Source organism: Lonchura striata, chromosome 17, assembly GCF_046129695.1.
Source record: "Lonchura striata isolate bLonStr1 chromosome 17, bLonStr1.mat, whole genome shotgun sequence".
In the NCBI taxonomy this organism is placed as follows: domain Eukaryota; kingdom Metazoa; phylum Chordata; class Aves; order Passeriformes; family Estrildidae; genus Lonchura; species Lonchura striata.
In genome coordinates, this window is record NC_134619.1 from 10,928,536 (window position 1) to 10,952,586 (window position 24,051).

The 24,051-nt window shown below is 46.2% G+C and overlaps 1 protein-coding gene across 1 annotated transcript; it reads right to left on the minus strand.

The window, feature by feature from the left end:
• Positions 1-13,852: 13,852 nt before the first annotated feature.
• Positions 13,853-23,647, minus strand: ACTR5 (actin related protein 5). The gene is made up of 9 exons (XM_021535481.2): positions 23,264-23,647; positions 22,304-22,533; positions 21,268-21,437; positions 19,769-19,986; positions 19,253-19,435; positions 17,199-17,321; positions 16,532-16,671; positions 15,571-15,703; positions 13,853-14,740 (listed from the first exon to the last, which is right to left on the minus strand). The coding sequence occupies exons 1-9, from the start codon at positions 23,645-23,647 to the stop codon at positions 14,495-14,497; spliced, it is 1,827 nt and encodes a 608-aa protein (XP_021391156.1). The 3' UTR covers positions 13,853-14,494.
• Between the last annotated feature and the right edge of the window lie 404 nt (positions 23,648-24,051).

Sequence of the window (24,051 nt, forward strand, 5' to 3'; positions counted from 1 at the left end):
CTCCCTTCCTCAGAAACCCCTGCTCAGCACTTTGGAACACTAAATAACAGAACACAGAATTCTGTGGCTAAGCTACTTTGGTAAGGTCTTAAATTTTCTTGGTAATAATGTTTTAGAGATATATGGGGGGGGTGAGGCATCAGTGAAGTCACCAGAAACACAGATTTATATTTATTAAATCTATTAAAGCTGCTGTGAGTATTCACAGTAAAATTATTTTCTTGGCTGTGCCCTAAATCACATTCTTATCAAATAATTTTAATACCTGGACTACAGCAGCCTGGTGTTAAAATATCACTATCTCCTACCAAGGAGATATTCTTATCCCTGACCATGAAACAGTGGGGGAGAAAATAATCTAAATCTGAAATAAAGTAGGAAAAAGAAAGGTTTCCAAAAGCAATGAATATTGGTTTAAGTCTGCACCCAAGATATCAACAGAAACTTTGTCTTGTTATCAGGCTGGACACTTATAAATAATTTATAATGCCTGAAATGAAATTCTGCTGAGCAAGGGACAAAATCTTGCCTTTTCCTCTGGGTGGTGGGCTGTAAGTCCTCACTCAGGAGTGTATACCTAAATTAAAATATACACACACAGAGGGTAACTGAAGTTTCAGGTCTGACTTATTTTAAGAAAAGTCAGTTTGCAGCCCTCATGGACACAGAGATACTGGGGCTCATTTTGGAGCCAGGCCTTGGCACACCTGGTCTGGCAGCATCACCCCCCAGTCCATGGAAAAACCCTGGGAGCTGCCTGGCAGAGCAGAGCTGGAGCTGGGAGATGTTGCAGTGCTCCCCTGGGACTGCAGGCTTGAGCTGCCCCACTCCCAATTCACACCTGTGGGAGGGATAGAGCAAAATCCTCTCCTGCTTCCTTTTACTGATTCATGCAGGCAGCTACTTTCATTTCTCCAGACAAGAATTAACAAAGTTAGTGGGTTGCTATAAATTCCTTATTTCTGGAAAGCTGATGCTTTCACTGCCTCTGCCCAATAGAGGCACACAGCAGTATTGGAAGGGAAAAGTCCATGTGGTTTCCTTGGGCTCTCACGTGGCCTGGGGGACACCCAATTTAGAGATCACCAGGATTTCTTAAACCAAGAGATCACCAAGAACTCTCAGATGACCTCTGGACAGGCATGAGCCCTTCCCCTGCCCAGAGGGGCTGCAGGAACAGCCAGAAATCCCAGGAGGAGCCATGCTGGAGATGTGTATCTGGCTGGCCCCAGGCTTCCCTGGGTCACAGCCTCATTTGTCCTCTGACCACCTCACCCGGTGCTGCTGGACACCTCCTTTTGCTGGGAATTTAACAAGAACCCAAAGCACTCCTGTTCAGGTTGGCAGGGCTCCAGCACTGCACACAACAGAGTGAGCCCCCAGCAGCCTGAACCTCTCAGGAAGCCAGCCAACACCCCTCCACTGTTCTGCCCTGAGGGAATCACCCACTTCCCCTCAAAGTGCCACCAGCTGACGCCTTCTGCAGTGTGCCAAGGCAGCCACCAAACAGGAGTGTCACCAAAACCACCCGGGATCAGACACATCAACAGAGATCACAAGCAGAAGAATAACTCAAATAGTTAATCTGTGTCCTCTACAGCATCCTCCTTTCAGCAGCCAGGTGACAGTGCCAGCCCTTCAGCAGTGGCACAACCCTGCCAGGCTGCAGCTCAGCGAGTCCCCAGTGGACCTGGCAGGAGTTCCAAGTGCTGCTGGCACACCTGGCTGAACTTGCTCAGCCTGAATCCTTCACTCCAGCCCTGAGCATATCCCAGCATGGCTGGAGACAGGCCCCTGGCTCCTGGCACAGCCTGTGGGACACAGGCACTGCCTGCAGCACTGCTGCCAAGGGTGTAGCCATAGGTCTTGCTTCTCTGCAGTCCAGCAGGCTGTTGCCCACACTGTGACAATTGGCTTTTTCCCTTCCTTCTTCCTGCTCTAACCATCCTCAGTGCCCAGGCATGGCAGAAATGAGGAGGGGGTCTGGGAGAGAGCCCACGACCCCAGGAGCAGGAGAAGCAAAGCCTAATCCATCTACAGATTATTTTCAGCTAGCAGAGAGATGGGGAAACACTTCTGATGCTGGTGATCCCTGGAGAGATGCTTCTCTGAGCAGCTGCAATAGGAAACACTCTCAGAGCCATCATTAAGCCTTCTCTTAATTCAAGAGTAAGGAGAACATTATCTTAGATATATCTACAGCTTTCTTCCCTGTCTCCTGTGGGGAACGTGGTCTTTTCTCCCTTGAGTGAGCCTCCTTTAAGCAAAGAAAAAGGGAGCCTGTGACCACTGCGGGGTTTCTGCAAGGAGCTCTGCTCACCAGGAGCCAGGGGCCAGAGACAACTGTCCTGCAGAAACACCATTCCAATCCCTCCCTTAGCACCCACCCATCCCACAGTGCTTAAGCCAAGCAGGGAGTTGAGCCAGGGGTCTAACAGGAGTTACAGGACGCCTGGGGAATACCTGAGGTGGGATATCACTGGGGTTACTCCACTACAGAAGGAAAAACAACAAATCAGAGACCTGTTTGCCTTTCCTCTAACAGCAGCCATCAAAGCAAACCAACAGATCCAAAATTTCTGAACTCACACAGCTGAGAATCAAACCCCTGTGAGACAAAGCTGATTCCCAGCTGGAGAACCTCCACACTCATTATCCCATCCCTCTGAGCTCATCTCCTGCTTACCCACACCTCCTCCACTGGCTGAGCCCACCACCAGGCACTCAAATGCACCCACCAACACAGCACAGGCACAGCTGGGCAGGATCCCTTTTATTCTGCAGGGATTAGAAATGCTCCAACCAAATGTGCCATGTAATTGTTGCAGTAATGTATAAAGCAGAGTGGAGGTGGTGAGTAGTTCATGGTGCCTTATTTAGTGGCAGGTGATTAGTTAAGTTACAGCATTGGGGATTTTTTTCTTTTTTTCCTTAATCTTTCACTCTTCTGTGAAAAATTCAATTTACCTTAAGGCAGTGTTGAGAGCTGATACTGACCTAATCCCTGAGCAGCCCGGACATGACCTGCTGCAAATTCCCACCTCTATCACAAAACCACATTCCTCTCCCTGACAATACAATGGCCCCTGGATCTTTTTACTTTCAGACTCTGCTTAAAATGTGTGCTTCAAAGCGCATTATATAATTGTGAATCAAGAGTCAAACCTGAGCCAGCAGGTGAAAATGTATTTGTCTTCTTCTGCCAGCCTGAAAAAGCAGCATTAAATATTTTCTGTAGTTCTTTCTTTGAAGGCTTCCAGGTTTTCCTTCTCCTCCCTTCCCTGTTAGGATCTTAATCTTTCTGCTCAGCAAATATTAATTCTTCTGTCCTGCTAGTGTTAAAATTGGCATCTCTGTTGATCACTCTTCCTCCCTTCTCTGGGCACCTAACTGACCATTATCACTACTAATGTCACCGGGAATCTGGGAGAGATACTTGATATCAAAGTTCTCCTGGGAAACGGCTCAGGGAGGAACTGCAGGCAGAAATAAGCACTTATTTCTTCTTTCAGCCCTGCAGCAACAGAGAGCTTGACGTACACTCTCCTCCCTCTGCATTCAGAAGTTTAAGCAAATAATTTGAAGGTCGTATTCTCGAGAACAAGGATGTTCCAACACCCTCTGAGTAACACCCAGTTGTATTCCTGAAACACAAGGGTAATAGTGGCCTTGGACATGTGGGTGTCAGCATGCAGCCATGTGGAAGGAAAAAAGCACAAATGTATTTACATCACACAAAAAATGTGGGCTGGTGGCTCAGAGGTGAGCAGTGATGTGTGAGCAAAGCTGTGGCACGTTGTACCAGGGTGTGCACAAAGCCTATTCCAGCTGCATCATTCTGCTCCTGCTGAAGTCATTAGTGCTGCATTTCCACCAGGAGAAGATAAATGCTCCCAGGCTCAAGGAGTTGATGGCAGAATGTGCTGTACTGAAGATAAAGGGATGAGGTGTCAGTGCTGGCATTGTGATCCCTGTGGGATGCACCAGGGACAGCCAGCAGTGCCAGGTGCTGCTTCACTCACAGCAGGGCAGGCATGCAGCCATCACAGCCTGGAGTACCAGAGCAAAGTATAAAAGTGCACCAGGGCACCTTTCCAGAGCACCCCCCACACCAGTGTGCTCAACACTGATGTGCAGGGAATTAGAGCTGAGTGAAAATCATCCAGGCATGGAATGGGTTGGGTTGGAAGGGACCTTAAAGCCCATCCAGTCCCACCCCTGCCATGGGCAGAGACACCTTCCACTAGCCCAGGTTGCTCCAAGCCCTGTCCAACCTGGCCAGGGATTGAAGGGCAGCCACAGCTTCTCTGGGCACCCTGTGCCAGGGCCTCATCACCCTCATATTCACTTTATTCCTTATATTTAATCCAAATTTACCCTCTTTCAGTAGAAAATGTCTCTGTGTGCACAGGCTCACAGGTTCACACACCTTCATGAGCCTCTGGACTTTATGAGTCACGGGAGGGCTGGGCATGACAGCGGGGTCGCTGCTTCTCTACACGTGTTCTGCTTCCCAAAATGGCCAGGGAATGTAGTTTTAACAAAAATTGGAGAGAGGGGTGGAAAACAGAGCATGTCTTGTGGAGCTCTGACAACCAAAGGCTTTTCATTCTGTTTTCCATGGAAAAGTGCTGAGAGAAAAAGGGACAACTCTGGAAAATCCCGCTGCTCCACCTGCACCTGGGTGTACTTGTCTGGGCTGGGATAGATTAATTTTCTCCCCAGTAGCTGCTAGGGCCAGTTTTGGGTTGTGCTGAACACAGTGCTGATAACACAGGGATGTTTCAGTCCCTGATGAACAGGGCTTGCACCATGCCAAGGACTTTTCTATTCCACAGTGAATAATTCCACAGCCTGGGGGAGCTGCAGATGTGGGTGGGGACACAGGTGGGACAGCTGATCCCAGCCACCTCCAGGGACACACAGCCCGTGTGGCCTCATGCTCAGCACACAGAACTGGGAGGAGAAGAGGGAAAGGAGAGCATTTGGAGTGTTTGTCTTCCCCAGCCACTCATGATGGAGCTCTGCTCTGCTTAGGAGGGCTGAACACCTGCTGCCCTGGGGAAAGAGGAATTAATTCCTTGGGTTTTTTGCTTGCAAGCATGACTTTAGCATCCCATATTAAACTGCCTTTATCTCAATCCATGAGTTTTCTCACTTTTCTCTCACCCCTCACACTGGGGCAGTGAGCAAGTGGCTCCATGGGGCTGAGATGTTGGCTGGAATCAAACCCCAGCACCAGGGAGGGAGGATGCTGTGGGCATGAAATGATGTTCCTTGGGATTCTCTCTCCACATCTCAAGCACGCCATTCTGTATTTTATATCCTGCATCCATCCTATCTAAATGCCTTAAACTTCTCTTTCCAATAGCTAAATTATTTTTAAAATCTCATTGTTTACTCATTTGAGGAAACTCTCTTTTCTCTGGAGAAATTATTCCATCATACTGTTCAGTAAGGGAGAAATTAAACATGATGATATTAATTATGGTTTCTCATTTAACATAAAGCTGTAATCAAATGGCTTTTGTGTCTAAACAGTTGTGGCAGTGGTACTAAAAAATTGTGCCATTAAAGGCTTGCATTGTACTTCAAAATATTTGAATTATACATCTCAGAAGAAATTGTGCCACACTGAGAGAGGTACAACCTTTTAATTTTCAAGCAGGAAGATGAAGGTGCAAAACACTTTGAAAAACAAAATTTGCTTTAATTTCCAGAAAGATGTGAAATAATATATATATATTTATAATAATATAAAATACCAGGGGTTTTTTTTTGCTTAGATTTAGGCCACGGTGCCTTCCTTTGAAAGGAAGGGGCAGCCTGGATGGGCATCTTCTGCCAAAGCCCATGCAACAAAAATATGTCAAGGACATGAAGTCTGCAAAGCAGGAGAACTGGAATTTGTCACTTCTGGCAGGGCTGGACTCACTGAGTTCCTACCAGCCTGGTGGGGACTGCTGGTGTCTGTGGCTCCAAAGTCAGCCTCCGATTTGAGGACTGATTTCCTGAGCCAGAAAACCCAGAGCATTTCTGTCTGCATTTCAGGAAAACACTTCCTTCAATTCAGGAGCTGGTGAGCCGCCTCCAAGGAAGAAAAATAGGAAATGGTCAGTGGGGCTGCTCAGAGCGAGTCACAGAGGGTTCCTTCTATGGGAAACACCAACTTGCTATTTTGGGTCCAAAATTACCCAAAATAGGGTAATTGGAGGGGTGATTTTTTTTTGTTTGTTTTCTTAATATCTACTTCTTCCAGAGCAGGGACATTCCCATGTGAACCAGCTCCACTTCCCATGTGGCTCTGCAGCTCAGTCCCTGCTGCCAGCCCCTGCAGAGGGGTGTTGGAGAGCACTTGAAAATTAAAGTTCTTCTTAAACGTGACCAACTACTTAACCCCTCCCCATAAAGCCCAGAGCTTGAGATAAAATCCCTCTCTGAGCCCTGCTTCCCAGAGCATAAGGGTGCATTTTGATACCTGATAAAATCAATTGTTGGTGGCTGCTGACTCCTGTGACTGAAGAGACACTGCTTGTAAAACTCCCATCCATAGCTCCTAAATTCATAATTAAGTACACATTTCCAAGCTCTCTGTAAAACAAAGAGTACAACCAGTGCTTGTACCTATTTCAAATCCCAGCATGTAAAATTGCAGAGTGGGTTGAAGGTGATATAATGTTATAAAGTGCATTTTGAGTTGGGTAAACACACTCAAGGGGTTTATGGTTCCTGGGAATTGTCATCTCTGCTGTCTGGGGAATCTGTTGTGTGGTGACAAACAGTATTAACTAAGATTCCTAGCATGTATCCAAGAGACTGGGCTCAGGGGGGTTATAAATATGAGTTATTCCCTCCATTTTTGCATCATTATAAAAGCTGTTTTCACCCGGTACCTAGACAAATGGATCTGGGCAGCAAGGGGCAGAAAGAGCCTCCTGTGAGCAGGAGCGGTGGTAAAAGGCATGGAAGTGGCAGTTTTACAGCACAGGGGCAAGCCAAGCCCTCAGGAGCTGGGCAAGCATCCCTGGCAGCCCGATTCCGTGCAGCCCCTGCGGAAGGAGACTGAGCAAAGCTCTCCTGGATCACACGTTGGGTATCCCCACCTCTCCCAGGCATGGACCTGAAGCATGAACCCAGTGCAAAAAGCTCTGTATCCTCCCAGTTCTTCTCTCCTAGAAAAACCCTCCAATTTCCCAGAAGAGCCCAATGGCATCTTCTCCCCCTGCCGGCGCTGCAGCACCACCAGCCGCTCTGAGCCGCCTTTGCTGCTGGCAGGGGACAGTGCTGTGGCACGGGAGGGCAAGGCTGGCCACAAATCACCCTGTGGGGAATAGATTTGTAAAGAAGTCCTAAAACCTGAGAGAAGCTTTACACAATTTTGCTACACTGTGTGGCGATTTTTGCTACGTTGTGTAGCAAAAGCTAATAGGCTGAAAATCATTCCTAAGGTATTATGACCAAGAAATTGATCCGTTTCTGATAGAATAGCGTTAAGTTTTACTTCTCTTATGTCTTGCCTTTCATGGAGACTGATAATAGAATAAAATATTTTATTTTGACTGATAATAGAATAAGTATTTTATTCTAGTTTGTCTGAAAAACTAAGAATAATCCAACACAGCAGGCTGGGGACAGCCCACAGTGGGTGAGTGCCCTGTGCTCCCGGGCAATGTTCGGTGCCAGGGCAGGGCACAGCAGCTGGATGAGCCCGGCTCAACTCTTCCCGTTCCCAGGCCGGGGGACACTCCCGGGCTGAATATCAAAGGCCAAAAAGCATAAATAAAACCTCCAGAGGAGTCACAGCAGTTCCTACAACAAGAAGTTACCAGCGGTTAACAAAGGATAAAAGCAAAAAACCGAGCCCCCAGTTCCTTCCACGGGCACCACCCTGAGCAGGAGGGTGTCCATGGCTGCTGCAATCAAAGCCTTCCTCTCCATTGTTTCCTCGGACAGCCCGTGGCCGTCTGCCACAGCAGAGCTGGATGAAAGGAGCCCGGAGCTCCTGCTGCTGCTGTCTGAGCCCCGGGAGCTGCAGCAAAGCCCCTGTGGCAGGGCAGGAGCAGAGCTGTGTCCCCTCGCTGGGCTGCTGGGCACAGCCTGGGGCTGGCACTGCCAGCTGGGGCTGGCACAGCGGCTTGGCTGAGGCTGGCAGCAGCCCCAGCTCTCAGCAGATGCTCAGTGCAGCGTGGTGCTGCTGCTCCAAACTCATCGTCCACGCTGAGCTCTGTAACCCCGATGCTTTCACCTGGCCTGTCAACAGGTGCCAGAGGAGAGGGCTGTGGGATGGATCCTGTTGCAGAATTTCTGAGAGAAAGAGAGGGCATGATTTTTGTCTGGAATGGGATTTGAGCTACTCCAGTCTAGGCCTCAGATTTGGGGCTTGTGAGACCCTCTAAGCTTCACGAACTCTTAGAAATTAAGAGTTTGTGGCGCAGTTAGAAATTACATTAAGGTGTGATGGGAAGAACTGGGCTGTCTGGGTGTGAAGTAGTACAGGTTTATAGTGTGAGGTTTAGCCCACCTTAAGACAAACAACGTTAGCTTGCCAAGGAGAGTGCCTTTGTAAACTGTAAACTATACTGAAGTGTATATAAACTGCCATCTTCTCACTAATAATCAGAGAACATGGCATTAACCATATTGGCTCGATGTGTGTTCTGTCCTGTCCAGGTTTCCTGTCTTACGAGGACCCTGGTTTCAAGATCCCACATCAGGACTCCAGGAGCACTGTGCTCCCGTGTCCCTGGCTGTGTAGCAGTGACCAGCTGGGATGATTTCCCATCCTCTCCTTGTTTTACACACACATCACACTGCTCCTATTCCTGTACTTCCCCCTAAACATCTCCTGGAGGTCACTTCCAGGACGATGCTGGAGGAACCTTTGATGCAACAAACCTGTATGTTTATTAAGGGAAGTTAATGACTGAGTCTGGATGAAAATATTCTGACTTAACCACCTTTATGGTGTCTATATGGAGAGTTTGGCCACATTGCAGCCTGAGTTCTGCTGGTTTCCCCAGCTACTTTTGCAAGGTTGCAAATTTCTGCTTCCTCCACTGGGAACTTGCTCCAACAGGGTCTCCATCAATGACAATGCTTGTAAAAACCAAGCAGAAAGTAGCTATTGAATAGGGAGGTAAAAACTCTGTTCACCATTAGCAGCAAAAGCAAGGTTTGCTGTCATGGACTATTTTTCAGGGAGACTTGTATCCTAAATGGGGCTTTTCATGAGAAATCCACTTACTATTCCTCTAAAATTCCAGGAGGGTGAAATCCCCCACTCCTTCATCTCATTAAGGATGAAAGAATGCCAGGTATGTGGCAGGAATCTGGGGTGAGAGGAGGAGTGGGGTATATTTTAACCAAGTGGTAGAATGGGAAAAATAAACTGATCTAAGGATGAGGATATGTAATATATTTCCCAGAACTGAGAAGCAATGTCAGCCAGGAGAAATGTGCTAATGCACAAGGAACACAAAACTGTGTTTAAAGGTTACATGTCACTGTAGATGTGCTCAAGAAAGCACTTTGGGACCCTCTCAAAGCATTTTGCCTCTGGAGCACAGAGATTTTATCAGTTGATGGCTTCTAGATTGGGTGGATTTATCTAAGTGTAGCAGACAAAACACTGAAAGGCAGCTGGTGCTCAAGGTGAGACTTCTGTGTACCACAGCACACTTCTGGGCATTCTAGCAGGGACTGAGTTATTTCTAAATTGTTTTGGGGAAGCCCTGTGAAGCCTCCAAAGCAGAGCAGGCAGATCAGACCAACAGGACTGTTCCTCATCTGGGGCTGCTGTTCAGGTGCAGAAACAAGTGTCAGTGAGGCAGGACAGTTTTACTCATTAGTATTCTCCTTTGAAGGGAATGAAAACACCCTGAAGAACAAACCCTCCACATCAAAATGTTTAGTGGAAAGCTAAGACTACCCAAAAATTGTTTGCACAGACTGGAACTTGCTACCAAGCAAGCTCAGACAAAACAGTGAGTGCCCAGCCTCCCAAGCTGGGACAGGACAATTTTTGCACTTGGCACAGGAGCCATTTAGGAGCAGGGAACACGCTCCAGGGAGAGCTGCAGAAACAGGGTGATGGTTTGGAGAAGTGGAAAAATCAGCCTCTCCTACAGGCAACAGCCTCCCAACCCTCCTGAGCATCAGGCCACTCAGGAAAGTGCCACCAGAGTCCTTTGGTTGACATCATCCCTCAGACCTTCTCCCACCCAGAAGTCCATCATGCATCCTTGCCTTTCATCTAAATAAGGAAAGCAGCCAATGCCCCATGGTCTCCTTGCTATCCAATACTCTATCACCCACTATATTCCTAAAAAGCTCAAACAAGGGGGCTTTCCAAAGGTCTCTCTCCCCTGGAATTCACTTGACATAGGTTTGAACAAAGCCTCACTTTTCTCTTGTATGTTACGATGCTCATTTGTCCAGCCAGACCTGCCACAAGCTTCCCTGGGGATGAGCTTCCTCCTGATGTAACAGCCTGACTACTGGAAGTGCAGGATCTTCACAGAACATCACTGACAATATAAAAATGCTTTCCCCATCAGCACTGCATATTCACCTCCTGTCAGATGAAGGGAGAAGCTGTTTCATACTTCTCCTCAGTTCTGAAATAATTGAAAAGCTAAAAAACTGCTGTTCTGACTAAACCCAGGAATTTTAAGAGCACAAAAGTTCCTCAGTTAGACCATAAATCCAGCTTGCTATTCATACTCTGATAGTGGGGAACAGCAATTGCTTACAAATAAAAGCATACCTGCATAGTGATTCTCTCCGTACTTGAGACTTGTGCTGGCTTCAGGAATTGAGGTTTGAAGATTTTTTCACTTGGCATACTGTGCAATGAGCACAGATGGACCAAGTCTCCATGATTTTAGTTGACCTCCCTCCTTCCCCAGAGGAGTTGTGCACTCTGTGAAAGCCTCAGCCAGCACCACTCTCAGGCTGGCTCTGCTGAGACAGAACTGAGGGCAGAACCACGATTGCAAACATTGCTATGAGCTGGATCCATGAAAATGGTTCTTTCATCATGGCCTCTGCTGCATTAGGAAATGGGAACCAAGCTCACTGCTCAAAAAGAGAAATAAAAGACCCCATAGGGTGTAAAAATAGCAATATAACTTAAAAAAAGATCCCTTGAAACTGTGACACCTTGCTAACATGAGAGCTGAGATCGTGTGAACAAGGAGGGGGGAAAAGGTGTCTGTCAACTACACACAGGAAGCTGAGAGTCTGAAGAGGGATGAAAGGAGCTTGAAAAACTCTTGGCAAACCATGCTCAGGGTCTGAGCCATTTAAACCCGAGCTGTGCTGCAGCTGATGCTCAGGGAGCAGCACACAGCAGTGGGAGTGAGCAGTGGGGATCAGCACAGCTGCTTCTGCCTGGCCTTCCCAACCATGGGCTGGAAATCCCACCATATGACTTTGGGGATAATGTTAAATCCATTACAGCATTCTCCTCTCCCCTGCTCATCCCACACAAGCTTCAAAACTTGTGGTTTATGACTGACTGCCAGAGGATCACTGTGGGCTGTCTCTGGAGGGATAATCCTAAATTTTAAGTGACAGTTCACGGGCATCTTCTCTTTCTTCTGAGATGCTGTCTTACAGCACATTAAGTATTCCAGAGATTAATAACTGGAGCAGAGAGTTCTAATCTTGGTGTCCTAGCAGAGATTTAGCAAAGAACATGTTTGAAGTTGCTGTGGCACAGGAAGCATAAGAAGCCTTGAAGCCCCAAAGAGAGGCTCGACAGCAGCTCCAAAGGAAATCTGGGACATGGGACACGTGATGGACGTTCAGTCTCCAGGGCTGTTCACTGACGTGGTGTTTCCACCCAGAGCAGACCCTGTGAAAGGTGGGGACCCAGTTTGAGCTCTCTTTTAAATAGACCAAACTCAGCACTGCTGTGAAATTGTACTTTCGTATTTGACCTGAATTAGGGCATAACTGAATTGTATAACCAGGTTACAGGTTGCTTTGAACTTAATTTACCAAGGACCAAATGGGAACCACTTGACCATCTCAGACCTGGCAAGTGACCTAGGTCAGCTTGGAGGACACTGCAGGATAAGCACAGCAGCTCACACAACAGCTCTGACATCACTTGCCAAAGGCTCTCACAGCAGCACTTTGAGATTCCTGTCCACACTAGGATTATTTTTCCTCCTAGTTCCCCTAACACAACCAAAACTCCCATTAAAAAGAGGCCTAGCATGTGTATTTTGACCTTTTCCCCTCTCAGGGGGCATAAACCAATGACAGGAGATACCCCAAGCCCCTTCTGGGTTTGGAGATCCCTGTGCCACTCACATGGAAAACAACCAAATTCTTCTGCACAAGGGGGTGAGAAAACCTTGTCACAAGTGTCACAATGGTGAAGCTCCACAAGGATTCCAACAATACTCTCTGAAATGACACTGTTGTGTCTGCCTGCCCTCAGCACCACACACTCCTTCCAGTTCTGTCCTGCCAACAGCAATGCTCAGGTACCACCACAGCAAATCATAACCAGGGAACTGAACTGAAATTAGTAAAATTCATCCCATTCAGCAATTTAGGCTTTTCATGGTGCTGCTCCAAGCACCTGAATGGCCATCAGCACACTCAAGAGCAGCCTGTGACAGTGATCACCTAGGCCAAGTTCATCAGTTACTCTGGCTACTGCGGCGCAAAGTATCAAATTAACAACTAATATTCAGGAGATTATAAAATTCTGCTTCCTTAAAGCTGTTTAAGCAGCTGCTCTGGCACCTCTTTGCAGAATTAGCCAACTCTGCTTTGAATTAATGCAAGAGAAGTGGCTGGCACAATTTGGCCATAGATTAAAAGTCACATAATCATGCATTATAGATGCCCTTTCAGGCCCTCATTCTGGAACAGATTTATGCACAACACACTTATCTGTTTAGCAGGCAACACCACATAGCAGAACTATTTCCATTCCTCGGGTAGTCCCTCTGCCTAAAGTAAAGCTAAAGATGGGTCAGAGAGGGGTCACATAGCAATGGGACATCATTGACTCTAGGTCACCGAGATCACAAAAGACATGTTTGGGTGTAACTCGGCTGGTTTCAGCACAGCATGTTTTTCCACATTCTTTATGACCCACAGAATTCCCTTAATTATCCTAAAAACTGCCTCCAGGCAGCCAGGGATAGGATCAATAATCCAAACTTGAGGTCACCTGGAGGCAGCCAGCTCCCTTCTCCTGCCCTGCCCAACAGCCTGTGAGGAGCAGGCAGAGGCCACCAAGACCAGATCCACCTGGGACTGGCCAGTGCTGGGTGCCACAGGAACTGTGTGAGAGCAGGTCTGCAACAACCCTTCCCTCACAGGCTCTCTGAAGAACACTCAATGCACAGGTGAAACCTCAGTGTTTGCCCACAATTTTATATTTTTTTAAAAAATGGTAAATCTCAGTAATACTTTTGAATTAAAAAAATCTCATATTTTGGCAACCAACTTCAGCACAAGCAAGTTCATCACATTCCTTGCTTTGAATCTGCCAGATGACAACTTATCCTGATGCTCTGCAGCCCTTGGGGACACCAAACACCACCTCTACACCTTCTTTTTATCAGTTACAGTCTGGATATTTTCCCCATTACTTTGCCTTTTCCAGCTTTTGCCAAAGTGACAGTCTCCTTAGATTTGTGTTCAGTATTCAGTATGGATTATTCTTTTGGGAAAGCAACATGTTGTTCAGTGTGACAGCTGAATCCACAGGCAAATTGTATAGCAGGACAGGGGCCTGGCTGCAAACCTGTGTTTTTAAGTAAAGTACAACCAACCAAACCCATTCTCATAGCTCTGAAGAGGTGAAATCACTGGAACACATAAGTTAGTGGTAAAGAAAAAAGCTTTGCTTTATTGCTACAACACCTATGATCAAAAAGTCCCATCAAAGAGCTGCCCTGCTCAGCCTGCAGAACCACTCCAGGGCAGCAGAAGGTCTGGCAGTGCCTCTGGACTGTGCTGTATGGAGGCTTGTGTCTTTGTGTGCCCAGCTCTCCAGTTTCAGCCACAACATCGCTATCTCTGACGTCGATGCAGACAAGAAGCACCCACTGGTTGTTTGGTGCTGGTTTAGCAGGAAGGAGATGGAACACGGGCCTGGGGAGGCAGGGCTGAGCTCAGCCCCCCTGCCCGACATGTGAGACAGGCAAGGGGGACACCTGCTGGGCTGCCTGCCTTGCTACAGCCCAGCCGCAATAAAACCACCCAAAACCAGCACATTTCATTACATCTTAATAAGCTGTAAAACACACACTCTCCAAAACCCCTGAGCCTTACTATGACAGTCTCTAAGAGGGATTCTTCCTCTCCACGAGCTGCAGCGTGTGACGGGCACACATTCAGCATGTCCCGTGCTCCTCGGCCAAGGACCTGGATGGGACCTGAGTGCCCCCAGCAGGCAGCGAGGCTCTGCCCTGCTGCACAGCAGGAACTCTTCCCTGCAGCGCTGAGGCTGCCCAGGACAGGGCTATGTCTGCTCACTGGGGTTCCCTGTGCCCGAGGCTCTGCTGGGAGCCTCTGCTGCCCGCGGGGCCTGCTTGGGAAGGCGGATGGGAACATAGACGTTGGAGGCACAGTGTTCCTTGAGGTATTCCCCCCCTTTCTCATCATAGTCCTTCCTGCTGATCCAGCCTTCCTCACGGTTCATGTATTCCACTGCCCAGTCCCTAGCCCCATACCAGGCATCCAGGACAGGGCTGGAAGCAAGGCTGACCTGGATGGAAGAAAAACAGAACAATGTTAATTCAGCACAGGAAAGGTGTGGTATTCACATGCCCTCTGAACAAAGAGAGACTTGGCTTTCTCAGGATTACTCCTGAGAGAACTGTGAGAGAAGCAGAGAAAAGAGAATCAAAATAATTCTTATCTCATTCACTGCTCCTGTGTTGTGCCCATGTGGAATGTGGTATGGAGATTGTTTACCCAAGGTGATTGCTTGATTGGATTCTAGTGATGGTTGTTTCACTGACCAATTGAATCCACATGTATGACTCAGGAGAGTCACAAGTTTTCTAGTTAGTTAGTGATAGTTCTTATTAGTGTAATATAGTTATAGTACAATAAAGTAATTAATTAGCCTTCTGAAATCATTGGAGTCAGAGCATCATTCTTCCCGCCGGTTGGACACATTTCACTATATAAAGGAAAGCCCTTTTTACCCTGGTTACAACAGTATATGACACAAAGAACTGAATTTCAGAAATTTGAGCTGATTATTCAGTGTCTCGCAGAACAAGTAATGGGTTCAAGTGTGTTTTCACCTTGTTATCAATTCCTAAGCAAACAATTTGCAAATTTCCAGCCAAACATGTTTTTGTGTGCATGGTCCTTTAGCAGAAGCAGACTTTCCTTTTCCCTACTCAAGATGCTGTCTTCACAAAGAGCAACTGAATCTTTGCTTAACCTGCACCTTCTCAGGTCAAAAAGCTGTTTGCAGAGGCTTGCCTTAAAACCCTCTCCACACCCCTGTTCTGCACCTCACCCAATTCCATCTGAACACAGAAGAACAGGCTGTTCACATAAACACCAAGGCAATACACACACCTGAAAGGATGACTGGAATGGCCTCATTTCCAGGAGTTCCTTCTGGATTCTGGCCTTCAGTCCAGGGTACATCGTATTTCCACCAGTGAGGAAAACATTCTGGACAAGGATAGCCTGTTGTTCCTTTGAATACCTGTGAAGAACAACAACAGCTTCAGCCCTTCTCTAGGACCTCTGCCCTATGAACTGGAACAGCTGTGTGGAATACTGATACCTTGTCCCAGGACTCACTTTGAGAAACTTCATTCTCCTAGCACCAAAAACTTTGTTTTCTGGAAATTAAAGGGGTGGCCGAAAAAATCCTGAAAGCACTCAGTACCCCATAAACCAACAACTGGATTTTTTTCTAGGGCTGGAATTCTCACCTTTCAGAAAATGTGATTTCCTGTGTTCATACAGCTAAGGGCTGACATTTCATCAATGCTAATTTCTCTGGAAATGTCCAGCAGATGTGCCTGTATCTTAACTTTAAAATGTTACCCCTAATTTTGGTCTTCCAAAACCAGCTCACTTTGTAAGTGTTTGTTGTTCCCCTCAATAACAAGTAGGACCAGGGATTGCTGAAGTAGGGTCTGTGCCAAACAATCCAGTGGGGTGCAGGAAGACAAATTGATAAATACATTTAAATAGTGCTTATTTCACCTTTATCTCATTCTTTTTTAATTTCTATTTTTGTGTATGTTTTAAAATGTTCATAATGCATTAGTTTAGCAGTAGCTGCAATTTACAAAGATACATACATTGGAGGTGTGTGCTCAAAAATTTTTCATTGATAGGGTTATGGATCAAAATACTTTGTAGACTCACTGACTAAAGACTGATGTCTAACCTGCAATACCTGACCCCACCAATAAGAACTATTCAACATATTTTCTCAAATTACTGCTAAACCCCCAGCATTACAAAAGCTGGTATCACATGAAGAACAGCTTGTCTGAAGTAAATAGTTCTGTAAACTCACCTCTCAAGGACGTATTGCATGGTTTCTGCTATCCCAGCCTGGTCCTCTCCTATCAGGGAAGGTTGGAAGACAATCTCTGGAGCCCTGATTCTTTCAGTGCCAAGGAAAAGCTGGTGATACTCTGCCAGGTTAAACACGGGCTTTAAAAACATTGAGAAATAGTGGGGAATTATGTTAAAGAACAATAATATTCTACAATAAGCAACGTTTCCAAACCACTCTGTACAAAAATCTAAATGGTAATGCTCCCACAGAGGAACAGCATTATGCTGAAAGTTCCAAAAGGCCAGGGAAGCTGGACTTTTCCTGTAATTTATTCTGCTTGGAGCCACTTAATTCTAAGGCTCAACCTCACAAGTTGAAAGCTGTGCCCACTGGAATATCAGGCTACGGATCACAGATAAAAACACTTGAGCAGAATTTTTTCCCCTTAATAACACAGCATGGCTACACCAGGCACTGCCTGCAGAGTGAGCCAAGAGGGAATTCTCATCCTAAACCACCAGCTAAGATTGCCAGGATTTCTCTCTTAGTGTCTTGTTCAGATAATTTAGGCATCTCTTCCAAGAGCAGGCAAACAATGTTTGCATGAGGAGAAATGTCAGCAGACTGGCTGGACAGCTGGGACACAAACCCCTGGCACAAGGTGTAAATACAGAAAGCAAACCTGCACTGCAGCAACTGGCTTCTCAACTTCAGGCTGCTCCTCAGCAAATAAAGGTTCAAACTCATTAATACTTTCCACATCCTCCAGGGACTGTTCACTGCCCAGTGCATCCAAGTCAGGAGTCTGGAAACAGAGCAAGTTATAGTAGCTTAGCTCAGGTGTGATTTCAATTCTGGTGACATGGCTGGAAAACTCAGTCTTCTCAAAAAATCTCAACTCTTTAACATGCCTGAAAGCAAATATGCCCAGAAAACAAAAATACAGATATTCACACAAAGCACAAAAATCAAACACTTCCAATAAATTTATCCCAATGCCAGCTCAGAAATGCAGACCTCAGTCACCAGGCTGACTGCCAGGATCCCAGGCAGCCATGTCCTAAGCATAACAGCATATTAAAACTTAGTAAAATAGCTTTTTATATTGGCTTAAACCTGGTATCCTTCCAACACTTCTAACTGCTTTATAATTACATTAAATTCCCTATTTTGCTTGTGTGGGACTGGAAAACAAATATTTGCTAGCTACAAAGCTACCACACAATTTTTGAGAGTTTCAACTATCTCCTATTTGCTCACAGGATGCACCAAATCCCTTTTTATTTTACACAGACATTAAGCTCTGTCCTAATGAAAAGCATCACTCAAAATCCAACAAGACTCCTGTTGTGAGGTAGGAACATGTTTTTAATTATCTTTTAGTTTTTTGTGTTACAATGTTACTACTGGGATTTTGTTGCTAAATATTTGTTTTGGTTATTTTAAATTTGAAACATTTAAATGCCAGGATGAGGTACAATTAAGTCTGTCAAACATTCTTAAGTATCTACATACATATACTTAGCCACTTCAATCAATCAAAATGAAGTTTAAAAGTGTTCATTGTTACAGCAAAAAATGTAGTCTCATGAAGTTGTGTTAAATGCTTTTTTTTTTATCTTATAAAAAAAGGAGAAAGGCAAAACCAAAAAGATACACAGAACTCAGCTGAACATCTGGTTTTACAAAGGGATTCTGTGCTCTCTCAAGGCACAAACCAAGTAGCAAAGCTTGTGGATTCATTCTGAGGTCTGAGATTGCACCCAGCAAAGAGCAGGGGTGCGGGAGATGTTGGAATTTAGGCACAATCACCAAGAAAAATCACAGGTAACTGCTAATCTTTCAATTCTCTTTTTTCTAGAATATCTTCTTTTGACAGAAGGCAGAAAGATTCTTCACTACAATGGTAAGCCCATCATCTCCCTGAATTTTGCTGAAGCACAATCATTCTGATTCTTACACTGATAAACATAGAATCATGGAATAATTTGGGTTGGAAGGGACCTCAAAAGCTCATCCAGTTCCATCCCCTGCCATGGGCAGGGACACCTTCCACTAGACCAGGTTGCTCTGAGCTGGCCTTGAACGCTTCCAGGCTTGGGCTAGCCACAGATTCTCTAGGCAACCTAAATAAGCATCTCCCCTCTATGATTCAATTTTTCTCTCTACTTTTTCCCTGAACAGAGGCTGATAAAGCTAAAAAATCTTTGTCTTATGTGACCTGAAAGGCAATTAAAAGCACATGCACAGGCAGTCTCAGAGCACCTCTTGGCAGCAGCTGGGCCTGTGTTAGTCTGGCAAAGCAGACAAGGAGCTTCTCATCTGCAACTCCAACAACTAAGTGTAGTAATTAATCTTTCATTAAGGAACCATAACAGAACATGCTGCTTAAATGCACCAAAAATAGACAGCTATAATGAAGGCAGGGAGGTTGTTTACCATTAAGTTCTCTGCACCTGAAGGGGAAGAACAGAAAGGAAAACAAATACTGTTTTTAACAAAAAGGTTGATTTGTTCCCCTGTATCTTTAATAGAAAGCTACTGAAGATTAAGGATGCTTGTCTAAGGACATTCTCTCTGAAAAGAGAGAACCAGTTGCCAACTTAATAATAACTTGCAGTGTGTTAAAGAAAAAGCATAGTTCATCGATGGAAGTCTGAAAGGACACATTTTCAAGCACAAATGTTTAATTCTTTCAGAGATAAAATGAGGATTAACTTGGTGAAAACATCCTACCTCTGGCTTGCTGTCCACAACATCTACTTCAATATTGACTTCTGACTGTAGGATTTTCTGCTTCGTTTGTTCAACAGACAGACTCAATTTGTTGATGTAAGACTGAAGTTCTTCTGCAGAGTCCATGTTCAGCTCCACCAAAGCTTTGTGGAACTGATCCATCTGACCATCTTCTAAAAGTTCCTGTGGAGAGATCAGAGTTAGCTGTGATGAACAAGACAGGGCAACAGCAGTCAGCAGTGATGTACAGACACTCTGCTTGCATGACTAGAGACTGTGATGTGCACACTTTGACAGCATTTGAAGTATTTCCCAGAAGTGCTGTTCAGAAACTGAAAACATCCCCTGCATCAATAATCTCTCTCTATTCACTCACAAGTAACCTTGCCAAGCTCCTATCAGAGAACACCCACAACAGTCACAGCTTCTTTACCATGATGTGTGACCTTCTGATAAAGCTCTGAGGGCAGCCTGCCCTCCTCCCAAGATCCCACTCTGAAACTCTGCCTCCATTACCTGCACATACAGCAACCTGTCCAGCCTCTCCTGGTCCAGCTGCAGCTTTTCCTCCCGACGCCGCGCGTTGAGCTCCTGAAGCCGCCGCAGCTGCTGCTGCCTCTTCTCCTGCTTCTCCTCAGATGCCACAGTGCTGCCCAGCAGCTTGTTGGAGAAAGGCAGCTGCATCTTGTGCACATTGTTCTCGTAGTAGTCTGGGCACCGCCACTTCTGCAGCTCTGGGCATTTGGAAAGCAAAGTAACTTTTTGTTTTGGCAGCCCAAAACAACGATTCACGTGCTGTGTGCACCTCGTGTGAAGGATGACAGGTGAGGAAAGAAGGCAAAAAAAGGGCAAGCACAGAATTTTGTCACCTCTTGGCAGCTGTTCCCAAGCTTGGCTGCCCCCTCGGAGTGCTGCCTCCAGGTCACACACCCAGTGCAGGCAGCTCTGAGTGCTCTGACCTCCAGGAAACACCAAGTACTGCACGTGCAAGTGCACACTGAAGTCTCTCTGCCCAAGGGGAGGGAGAGCGCTCACACATTTCTAAGGAAGACTCATTTACAAGCGACAAATTAAAAAAAAACACCTTTCTTCAGGCACCACCTCAGATGACATTTGCCACGGGAATTTTAAAACTTACTTAATTCACACAAAGACATGAGAAATCTCCTGTGCAACTTTGGAAACCTTAAAACAGATACAAAACACAGGAATCCTAGCCCCTTAGAGGTTTTGTTGATGTATAAAGGAAACAGAAAGCTCATTTTAAATTCTTTTCCACTCAAACCATCACAATTTTTATTCACAGAGAAATTTGAACCAATACAAATTTTTTTTCTTTGTAGTAGTAGTTAAATTTTATCTCTAGTTTCATTAGTAGTAACTCCTAGTAGTAGAACTGTCACTATAGGACACATGAAAGCACAACGTGAGCCACTACTCTTTGCAAGGTAAAGAAGGTTTATTTTCTGACTCCAACTTTTATACTTTTCCAAAGGTAACAGTGGATTGGAGAGTGAATGGGCCACCTCTCCAAAGACATTGGACAAACTACTAGTACATCAAGTTTCACCACCCCATGAAAGTATGCAAAACAATATGTTGTTTATAGAAAATTGCGTAAGAAAGTTTTCTAACAGAATGTAAACTTGGAAGGCTTTAGAAAATCTTAAGAATCAGGGTGACATCAAACCCCAAATATTAAATAATTTCTAGTAGTAGAAACTATTAGAAACTTCATTTCTAGTTTCTAGTAGTAGTTAAATTTATTTCTAGTTTATTTCAGTTCCATAATTTTAAATATGAAACTGCTGTTAAATGTAAGGCAAGTTACCACAAAGAAAGCAAAACAGAAGTAGAACATTTCTGGAGGAACTCAAACTAAGGAGGTAGAGAGAACAAACTAAAACCACTGAGAACTAGTTGGGAATTATGTGAAAGAACAACAATATGGGCAGGTGAACAATAATAACGAAGCGGCTGAGCACTAGCTGGTGGTGAATTAGAGCTGGTTTTACCTTCTATGTAGTCCTGGGCGACGTAGCTGTGCTCGTGCAGGATCTCCTCCATGCGGCTCAGCGTGATGGCTGCGAAATGCCCGGGGTACTTGAGCTGCAGCAGCCGCTGCAGGTACACGGCAGCCTGGCACCCCCCCAGGTTAATGCGCTTGCAGTTCTTGGCGTCCAGCCTCAAAATGCAAACAGACACAGCTCACACTGGGGAGATTCACAGCAAATCAAACACGGCTCCTGCTTCCCCCCACAAGAGTCTGATTTCTGTAGACCCCACCCCCAAAGTTTGATTTCTGTAGATGAATATTCACAGATAAACATTTCAAGGTTTGGTTACTGGCGAATCAAACACACCGACTTTTCTCAGGTAACAAAAATCACTGCTGTGCTCACTATTTTATTCTGAAAGGCTCTGTTCTGCTTTTTTAAAAAAACCAAGTATTAAATAATTCTGGCTACAGCAAGGCAGTGTTCTGTTCTAACAAGAGAAGTGATGGGTAGTGGTGCTAAAAGTAGTTTTTTAAGGTTTGTAACACTTTCTGGTTGGACAAGTGTAAACTTTGAAAATTTACTACCAGATATAATAAAGCCATCTCCTGCAGTAAGTAAGGATTAAAAAAGAGAAAAAAAGCAAAAAAGAGGAAGTAGAGCAATGTAGCAGAATAACCAGAATGATAAAAGCCTCAAGCACTGCAGAAGTCTCACACACAGAGCACATCACATTGTCCCAAGGCTGCTTTAAAACCTAAATTATGTTTAAGTTTTCACTTAGGGCACATATCCCCTTCTCCCTTTGAAAGTACACATCAAGGCACAATTAACAACTAAAACACAACACTTATAAGAGCTGCACTGCTCCTTCAATCCAAAACTCAACACGACTTAGCAAAATCTGCAGACCTGGTTTTAACTTATCTATTGATTACTACAAGAGTTAATAGTGCAGGGCTGGAGCAACAGGTATTGGCATCACTTGAAAAGCCAGTGGCTTAAGACTTAAGAACTCAGACTTAAGACTTAGAACTTAAGACTCAGAACTCACCTGCCTTCTAAGACTGGCAAAATGTGTGTGCACTGGTACCCTGAGGATATCACCAAACCACTGCAGGGCCAGTTCTGCCTCCTGTTGTGATAGAAACTGTACAGGCTGTCCACGCCATAGGACACCTTTGGCACTTGGTAGCATTCAAAGAGGAGCTCAGACATCATTTGCCTTGAGTACAGAGGGTTGCAAACTGCTTCTGTCAGAACAATTGGGTGATCCACACAGCCCTGGGAGAGGCAAGGGGAAAGAACAGCAATAAAGGTATGAAGGGAAAAGCCAGGGTTAGTTATCTCTGCTTCTTCTTTTAAGCATCAGCAAAAAAACTTAGAATGGACAGGAGAAAGCACATTATGTGTAGGTATTAATCATTAAAGTTAAATTGTATCTAGTGTTTAAGAGGGTAAAAAAGATGTTAATGTTAATTCAATCAAATAATAAACGCATAATGGTAGAGAATGGACTTTTAATTAAACACATATATAAATTATTAAAAATCTAAGTAACCACAATCCATGCAACGAGGAGATGAGTGAAAACCAGTGGAAGTTTAGTTCCACTCTGGGTAAAGCTTTCAAACTGGTGTTGTCATGCAGGTACAGGGCTCCATGGTCTGAGAAGCAATTCTCAACACAGCTGGGTACACAGGCGGTCAGTAAACACTACTAATAAGAGCATTCCCCAAGAGTAAATTTAGGGAGTACGTTTAGATTATAGAATCTATTAAGAATAGATTTAGAATCTATTAAGAAAAGACTCCTCCCTGTGAGAGTGGTGAGGCACTGGCACGCGTTGCCCAGCGAAGTTGCGGCTGTTTCATCCCTGGCAGCATCCAAGGCCAGGCTGCACGTTAATCTGAGCAGCCCGGCCCAGTGCAAGCTGTCCGTGCCCACGGCAGGGGCCGGAGCGCGGTCCCTTCCTAGCCCAGCCATTCCGGGAGGCACAGCGGGATGCCCGTACCTGCGAGGAGACGCCGAGGCGCTGGAAGACGTGGTCGAGGAGCAGCTCCTGCAGCTCCAGCTGCACGGGCACGTTGCGGTCGAAGGGCGAGCGCAGCAGCCAGCGCAGGGGCTCGGGGCTGCCCAGGTCGTTCCCCACCTGCGTCTCCGCGCCGGCCCCGCCGCGGGCCCCGCGGCTCCGCGCCGCCAGCGAGCGGAACCGCAGCAGCGGCTCGGCGGGCACGGCGGGGTCGGGGCAGGCCCACCCCGCCCGCGTCTGGAAGGAGCCGTTGTCGATGACCAGCGGCGCCGGCTGCGGGCTCCGCACGGCCGCGCCCGGCTCCAGCACCGGGTCCGGGGCCCAGCGCGCGTCCCGGAACGCGAACACCCGTGTGGGCGCCGCCATGCCGGGTGCGCCCCCCCTGCGTCCGGCCGGCAACGCGGGCCCGCGGCGCGGTTCCGGCGGCCGCAGTTCCGAGCTGATCTTAAACGGGTGCGGTGCAAATGTGAGAGCTTTGTGTGCTCCCAGCCTAACCAGCGGGACAGGGAGCGCCCAGCCCTGCACAGAGTCGTGGAATGGACCTTAAAAGATCTCATTCCATCCCCCTGGACCTTCCACCATCCCAGGCTGCTCCAAACCCTGGCCCTGGGCCCTTCCACAGATCCACGGGCAGCCAGAGCTGCTCCGGGCACCCTGTGCCAGGGCCTCGCAGTAAAAACAAAAAAAACCCAAAAAACAAAACAAAACAAATCTTCCTAATATTGAACCTAAATTTCCCCTCTTCCAATTTGTACCATTCCCCCTTGTCC